The following is an 8,711-nucleotide window of genomic DNA, read 5'->3' on the forward strand; positions in this document are numbered from 1 at the left end:
TCATTTGTTGTAGACTAATATAAAACTTCTGTATAGAGAAAATGAGTACTCAATAAAATGGACTTAACCACGTATATGTACACTTTGCGCCTATTACTGGTTATTTTTTCATTATCTGGATGACTTGGCTCTGTGAGTCCCCCTCGTTACTGCTGAGGTGAGTGTGTGAGTCGGCCTGTGTGAAGGAGCATATGGCATTAATTGAAGGAGGAGCTGGAGGAGTGGTCTTCTTGGAAGGCTCTCACAGGCTCCACTAGCCCTAAATAGAGGAGTTAAGAACGGTTAGAAGTTAGAAGAAAGCGGGCCGTGATTGTTAGAAGGCAGGAACTAGTGATTACATCTCAAGTGAGCGCGTTTTCTGCACAGCAGACGCATTAGTTTAGACCTGCATGACGACGACTCCTTTAGGATCCAAGTAGAGCCGCTAGCCAAATAAAATAAAGTAAACGCACTGCGATAGCTTTGTAACCAGACTTCTTTATTCCCTTTTTATTTGAACCACGTAACGCGTTTTTTAAATGCAACGTTTGATATATGAGAAGACGATGGCAGCGGAGACGAAGAACGGCGGGAGTTCAGCGAACATTAAAGACCACAGCAGGAGAAAGTTACTGGTCGGAGTGGATCTCTTCTGCTTGTTTCTAGGTAAGAGACCCACTGAGTGCTAATGACCGTCATCTAAAACACGTGTGGTGCTTTATGCATGTATGACGGGTATTAGTCAGAGGACGTTTGGCCTTTTTGAGTCTCAATATTGATACTTTGTAATATCATTTTTAAGTTGAAAGTTACAGGACTCGAAGCGTGTTCACGTTTGCCAACATGTTTCAGCTAGCATTACATCAGCTGTGTGTACCTATAGCAACAAGTGATGCCCCGTTAGCAGCTGTAGCCCACACGTTTAGCTGTAACTGCTATTCAGCTACATTGTTTCCAAAAATACATTAAGCTGGTGTGTAAGCTGGTGGAAATATGATTTTCTCAGCCACCACCCCTAAAAAAAAAAAACAGTGCTGGCAGAGGGGAAACTAATGAATTGCTCCTGGTGGGATGTATTTCTTTTGGTTTCCTCAGCCACACCTGTACTGCACCTCTGCTTTGACTCCTTATATTTTCCAGAATGGCTCACATTCCACACCAGCAGGAATTCCCTTGATCTCAACAGCTGGCATAATATTTATATATGTATATGAATGTGTGTAGTAATTAAGGGAAGTGGTGAAAAGGTCAGACCTTTGTGTGTGTGTGTGTGCGTGTGTTCATCAGCACATGTCCTGTGATGTTTAACAGCTGCACATACTCTGTTAAGGTTGTCAATCATTATTTTTACACTGAAGTTTAAACCCAAAAGGTCTTCCTGTCCTTCGGCTTAAACCTTTTGACCCTTCACTATTTTCCCTCGTGCATTTCCGGTGTGTTGGAGCGTTAGTGGAAGAACATGATCGCAAACGGCAAAGCACTGTTCCAAATATAACACACAATTGTTGCAACTGCACGGGGGAAGCACCAGACCAGCTATTGTTAAAACAATCCCATGAAAGGTCTACAGCATAAATAGCTTTTTCACACCAACTATATTTAGTTCAAGTCTGGTTTTGTCTCTATGTAGAGGGTGAAGCCCCATGATTTGCTCTCTTTGTAACTTCCCACAGAGAAGGTTGTCAACAAACCAGCAGGGTTTTTTTTTTCTGGATGAAGATGTGGTTTAAAGAGACCAACCACAAGGAGGAAATGTACTGGTAATCACCATTCCTCCCATTCTCACACGCTGATTGCAGTTCAGTATAACTGCATCCAGGGATGTCTCACTCCTGCTCTCTGTGATGCCACTAGATCCAGCAGTCACGACAATATAGAGGATTCAGTGGTTGGTTAGAACTAAATCCTGACAGATATTGCCGAGGGAAGCATGAGGCCGCTATTTAATATTTTGCTTTAATCTTGACGAGGCGATCAAGTTCAGTTTACATTAAGCCGTAGCAGGTGGCTTTCATGTTTTCCAGTTAATCGTCTTACAGTGTAATGTTTTTGCGTGCTTTGTCCTGATTCAGCACGAGGTAAAAGGTGGTTAATCAGCTACAATTGCGTCTTTTTTTTCTGTTTCAGTTTAGTGTGTGTAAGTACAAAATGAAGATTCAGTTGAACTTCGAGCACTGAAAGGAGTTGAAGTGGTAAATTCAGCTGGAAGCATCTGTTTTAATTGAAGTGCTGCCCAATTAGAACAGCCAACATGGACCCTTAGATTGTTTTTCATTGTTTTGAGTCAAGAAGTTAAATCACAGACAGTTAAAAATGTGACTGGGCCATTAGTCTCACTTTAAGGAATGGTCAAATACAGCAGTATAGACATTTAAACTTGTCACACTCAACAACTAACCAAAATAAAAACAAAGACAGAAGACTCATATGGGACACATTTTATCAGGCGTTGATATGAGAAGACAGAGGTCCACAGTGATATGTTTGAAATGCTTAAATTGAGTTAACCTTAAAATGTTAATTTACGTGTGTAAATGTTTGCTTGTACTTTAAAAGTGACATTGCTGTCTATGATTTATTTATGTTTGCAGGGACATGTATTGTTTGTGCCAATCTATTGTCAGCATTACCTTTTTCTTGTTTTTGTGTGTTTTGTATGAATAAAGCAGGAACAGACATGTAACCTGCTTTGTGTGTAATACAAATGTGAATAATAAATACAGCAGAAGAAAAGCAGCTGTTACAGCCACTAGCAATTCAACACAAATGCGTTTTTATTTAACCCAAGCAGACAGACAGGCAGACAGACAGAGGGCAGTTTGTGAGGGGGCTGCTCTAAGTAAAAACAACTGCATCTGTGTATACACCACAACTACCTCAGACATGTATGCATTTCTACGCCAGACAGTGAGAGATCCCTGCGAGTGGAAAATGTGTGTCTGTTTATTTGAATAAGTCACACTTGGTGTTTTGGCGAATGCCTCCAAAAATATGGTGGGGACTTGATTCAGCGTAAGACTTATACATTAATTCTAGTTTCAACAAACTGCAGCGTTTGCTGCCAGAGCTGAACTAGGGGAAAGGCAAATGGGCAAGCGTTGAAAAAAAGTGTGTCATGATGATACGTTTTCTCCCATATTTTGATGTGAGACAGTGCTCGGTTATGTGCTGAAAACAAAGTCATAGTCACAGTATTTGCTTATTTTCAGTTCGGGTCCCCCTGTTGATTGTTGATCAATCAAGGGGAAAATTGAAGAGAAGACGCCTGATGTTGACATTGGCAACTGAAAACTTCCATCTTGTTTGTTTCTGTTGTCTTTGGGTTGGTGTTGAGCTAATCCAAAAGTACCCATGCCTGCTGACTGGTGGTGGTGTTGTTGTTGGCCAGACAAGGACGCCCCCCCCTGCCCTCCTCCTCCTCGCCCCCTGGCTGTTAGAAGCGGGAAAGGAGGAAGGGGTTAGGAGGGGAAAATCCTGACATGCTGCGCTCAATGCTGATGCTGCACTGTCTGAGGACTGAGAGGAGAAGAAATCCCCTCCGAGTGTCTGGAAAACAGGACCCGACGGTGTCCTGTTGTGTTTTTCTTCTTCTTCTTAACCAGCCGTTTGAAGCACTTGCCCCTTGCAGGTTCCTTTTTTTAAAAGCTGTGGCCACTTTATTTCATCAATCCATTTGCCACCTCGCTGTCTCTCCATATCACTCTCTGCCTCTGGCCTTGTGGTCCCTATCAGGCCTGTGAATGTGTATAGAGGCGTTTGCAGGGGTCAGGACTCGGGGGTTAATGTGTGTCACATCCAGCACTGTCTGACGTGTGTTTAAAAAAAAAAAAGAAGATACTGTTTTGGAAAGTCCTGTGTGGTTCTGTTCATGGCCAGGCTAAGCAAACTGCAGGGATAAGACATTCAGGATTTAGGGTACTGTAAAGTACTGTATGTTTTTACGGTTACACACCGCCCCTGCTCTTTCTCTCGCCACCAGACTGATTGTAGCTCCGTCCAGGTGTTTGTTTGAAGAGCGGGAATGAAAGCTAGAAAGTTAATAACATGAATCCTGCTGAATGTGGAGGGAAGGCCAGCCTTGTGGAGTTCCCATCAGGGAGCAAAACTCCGTCTGTAACCTGAGCTCAATCCAGCTGCACCTTCAAAGGCCAAAGTCAGGTGTGTGTGTGTGTGTGTGTGTGTGTGTGTGTGTGTGTGTGTGTGTGGATGGATGTAGAGGGTTGAGGGGCTCAGCAACTCAAGCGTGTGTTGACATTTTGGCTTGAGAAATCACCACAACCATCCCGCCGTCAGCAGCTCGCAGCACTGACCTCTGCACCCTGGGTGCTTTTTAGCTCTCGAGACGGGGCGACCGGGGAAGAGAGAGTGTGTGTGAGAAAGTGAACGGCGATGTTTGTTTTCCTTTGTATCAGCAGATCACAGGATTATTCAAAGAGTGACTTGAAAGCTCTGCCGTCAGTTAAATGCCACTTTGAAGGTGATTCTGAAAGTGTTTTCCAAATTCTGTCAGAGATTTGAGGCCTCCCCTGGGTACCACGTCCACACTCAAATTTCAAAGTGCTTCATTGAAGCCTTTAGTAAATGGAGAAAATAATCTATCCTTTTTTTTAGGGGGCTTGCATCTCGGTAACACCCACTCCTTGTTTGTTTTCAGAAGATAAATAAGATCTTTTTGCCACTTTAAGTGGCGAAAGACACTAAATTGATCAGACGCAGACACCCCCCCCCCCAAGGCATCTTAAAGTGGGCCTTTTTAAGTGCACTTGAAAGCCTCTGCAGGAGCGGAAGGATGGCTCTGATACTGTTTTTGTTTTTCCTTGTCAGTTAGCAGCAACAGCCTCTTTCTTAAGAACATGACACATCCAGTCCTTTTAGCACTAACTCGGCCTCTTTTGAGATTACTCCACGCTATTCTCAGCATAAAAGGTTCACTTAAGTCTAAAACAATGATGTAGCTTTGATTTTTGGCAGGGATTCTGACACATTTTGTTTATTTTGGCTCATTTTCACATGACGGCGTCGGTGTCAGTTATGAAAACCGGATGGTCTATACATAATACATGTCTGTTGGGAGTTTTTTCAAATGTTTGTATGAATTTCTAAAATGTCCTGTCTTGTGGGCGTCTCTGTTTTTCTTCCTGTTGATGTCTATTGATGTAGCTGTGTCCACTGATGTGGTTTAAAGAGCCGTCTGACCTTTTTTGATCCTGTGTGTCCAACCATACAGTGTTGCTTGTTGCCGTGTTTTTGCACAAATGTCCCTTCCCGCCTTACCAGAGGGGATTCTTCTGCAATGACAACAGCATCGGACTGACCTATAAGGGCAGCACAGTGTCCACCACCACGCTCACAGCCGTGGGCGTCGCTGTGCCCGTGGCCTCAGTAAGTCCTGCTGTGGTACTGCAAGACAACCAGGGAACACATGTCGGGACACTCTCTCAGGTCATCCAGTGGTTAACTTGTGACACCCCAAAAGATATGATTGGTTCGACAGGCTCTGAGTCACACTCAGGGTTTTTGTGTTGTACCTCGTTAGCTGCAAATCGTGTATGCTGTGCATTAATGCCAACCATTTTCCAAAGTTACTGTGTATTACCATCAGCTGTCAGATTGATTTCCTAGGGCCAGCCATTGTGTTACATTTATTTCACTACTGTAAGCAAATGTATTAATAACTGTTAAAGTAATTTATAAGATAAAAATATCAAAGACTTGCTAAGCTCGATGGTTAACTCTTGACCTGTTAAAAAAGTGTTGTTTGTAGAGATGGAACTGCCAGTTATAATGTCAGGAAATGGAGGAAATGCCTGTGACTTGTTAATTTGAGAAGAACCAGGGAATTGATGTCATTTTTGCTAAGAAATAACACAAAATACAAACATAAAGCACAAAATCAACTTTTAAAATTGTTGCCATCATTTTCTGTAAAGTGATGTTTAGGTTCTTTTTTCTTTCCAAATTTCTGCTGCTCATTGTAATTCTGTAGTGAAATTAATAGAAACGTATGGCAGCCATAAGAGAGTCTAAAAATGTCAGGTGTGCTTTGGAAAATGGCGAGCAGTGAAAAAACACCATGTATGGCCCTTTAAGACACACACAGGTCTGGTCAAACGTTCCCACTAATGGTGAATATTGAATTATTTATGAATTAGTCACATAACAGCCACAGAATGGATTGAGCCTGTCCCAGATGTTCCCTTGTTGCAGCTTGCTCGTACCTGTGACCTCTGTAATATGCGTATCATTAACCCAGCACCTCCATCTCTCTCTCTCTCCCTCCCTCACCCCCATCCCCCTTTCTTTCTCTCTGTACTGCTCACTGCTTCTTCACACTAGCCGGCCTGCCTTTCTTGGTCATTGAGACCAGTGCTGTTCATCCTTACCATAGAGGGTTTTACTGCGATGATGAGTCCATCATGTACCCGGCCAAACACGGAGACACCATTAGCGACGGTGTGCTTAGCGCTGCTGGCATTCTAATCACCATCCTCTCTGTAAGTCACCTCACTCTGATCACTAATGTCATCATCACTCTTTTGTGTGTTTCAGCAGCCTTCACCATTACTAGCAGCACCCACTGACACCTTGTACCAGATGTTGACCTCATCATTTTTCTCATCCTCAGTGCATTGTAATATTTGTCAAAAAAGTGCTCTGTGTTTATTATAACATTTCTAACAATATATTATAATATGGAAAGGACAGAGAGATTTTAAACTGTTGAAACAAATGCAATGTGTTCGTGCTTTTCTCCAACCAATCCATGCACACCCCCACTGTCATTGTCAAGAGAAATCCCCTTGTTGCAACCTGCATTATAGGGCTTAATCTGACTGTTGACTCATTGTGGGTATAAACTGAGATTATCCTCCATGATTACACCATACCTGTGCCATCTGTCCCGCTCTTTGGCTTCACAACATTCCAGATAAAAAGCAACATTTGTTCAAGGCTTTTCTCCTCGAGGGGCTTAAAATGACTCCGTTGATTATTAAGGCACTTTAGCAAGTGAAGTGTTCTGTAGTTTGTTGCAATCTCTTTTGGGAAAACAGTGAGGATGTGTCCAAGATCTGCACACTAAACCGTCATCCACACTTATCAATTTCATTTTTATCCATTTGCCACCGTTCAGAGTTTGAAGCTTAACACTGCTTTTATAAGCTGCTGAACTAAAAAAAACTGAGGTTACAGACAATAAAATGTGAGACAATTGCAGAAAGAAAACTGTGGGATCTTGACACTCAGTATGCCTAATGTCAGTTTTACTATATTAACTATATTTCTGTAAATTACGCTAAAGCATTTTGGAATGTGGATACATCAGAAAGCAATACAGTATAATAATAATAACTTTATTGATATAGCATCTTTTTAAAATCGACAAAGCAGCAGTATTATGTTCGCAAGTGCTTTAGCTAACTACAGTAACTTGCTAGCATTAGCTCGCTAACAGCTAACTCATTATTTTTAGTTATCAGCTGCACCCCTGGCAGACATAAAGTGTTAAAATAACCCTTTGACACGTTGAAATCTTACGTTTTTAGCTACAGGAGTTTAGTTTGCGCTGTTTGTTCTCCCCTCCTGTGAGTTTTAGAGTGATGTGTTGCGCTCTTTCTCTACGCTTTTCCCTTTTGAGCAATGCGTCGGTCTACACGGCTTCATAGTGGCTAGCATTTCAGTTAGACTAAATTTGAAATGACAAGTTATTCCCTTCATGTTATTATTGCTCATCACTCCATTTCTATCTGTCTTGACTTAATCTAATTTGTAAATTGAATTGACCATTGGACCGTAACGCCTAAAACGCACAGTAGTGCCCTCCTCCTGGAGAGCAGACTGCGATACGGTCTTGGGGCCACAGGGGTTTTCATGGTGAGGAGGAGTTCTGGCCCCGTGTAATTATGGTTGACGCAATGGTTTGTTCGACTAAATGCTGTAATTGGTGGGGTGGAATTGTGGTGAAGGCCCGAAACAAGAAGGCTTTGCCAGATATCTAATTTTCCTCCTTGCAAAACGTGACCAAACAATCCATCTCCATGCTGAAGCGTTGTGGACAGCGTTTATGTTTTCTAAACCAGAAAGCACCAACATTAGTTCACTTAGTGCTTCGTTTCCCACTGAAGAGATCTTAAAAGAGGCCACATCCTTTTATAATTCATGCAGCCCTCTTTTAGAAGAAACAAAAACACCAGGGTGTGATTGTGGGAATACAAGACGTTTGACATGATCCTCAAATCATCCTTGCACCCATGATTATCTCTTGAGGTCTCAGTGTAACAGCTACACATCCTACAACGCCAATTCATTTATTCATTCACACAGTTAAATAGTTTCACACAAGGGGAACCAGATGTGTTTTCTCCCCGTTCCCTCTTTCCCATGGAAGCAGCTGGGCTCGTGCTGGCTCTAAAGGCCTGGATGGTGGAAAACAACACACTCTATCAGCTTGTTAAATCTCCGTGAGGGCTATCCCTCCGCACAGAGAGTTTCCCAGAGTGAGACTTTATTTCTGCGCCCTGCAAAAGAATGTCTGATGAAGCTAAGATACTAACATGAAAACAGCCAGAAAAACCCCCTCGTGTGAAATCGGAGCCGTTTCGGAGAAGCAGCCGGAGCAGCGAAAAATAAACGTGCCCCCGACGTGCCTGGTGGAGTCTGGCCACCAAAATCAGACACATCTCCTAGCTCAGCGTTTTCTGCTGATTAGAACCAGCGGTGATTTCCCCCCCCCC

General features: G+C 42.8%; 1 protein-coding gene across 2 annotated transcripts in view; it reads left to right on the top strand.

Moving 5' to 3' along the window:
* The first annotated feature begins 272 nt into the window (after positions 1 to 272).
* LOC116387549 (phospholipid phosphatase 3-like) overlaps positions 273 to 8,711 on the top strand; it is an 11,853-nt gene continuing 3,414 nt past the window's right edge. Inside the window, exons 1-2 of one of the 2 annotated variants that reach the window (XM_031854763.1) lie at positions 273 to 645; positions 5,207 to 5,361. In XM_031854763.1, coding sequence (XP_031710623.1) covers positions 519 to 645; positions 5,207 to 5,361 — 282 coding nt within the window. In that variant the 5' untranslated portion in view covers positions 273 to 518. Of the gene's footprint in view, positions 646 to 5,206; positions 5,362 to 6,315; positions 6,474 to 8,711 lie in introns of both variants that reach the window. The other variant, XM_031854762.1, reaches the window with a different exon arrangement.

The sequence above is a fragment of the Anarrhichthys ocellatus genome, unplaced genomic scaffold, assembly GCF_004355925.1.
Source record: "Anarrhichthys ocellatus isolate YVR2014 unplaced genomic scaffold, GSC_Weel_1.0 scaffold15, whole genome shotgun sequence".
NCBI lineage: Eukaryota > Metazoa > Chordata > Actinopteri > Perciformes > Anarhichadidae > Anarrhichthys > Anarrhichthys ocellatus.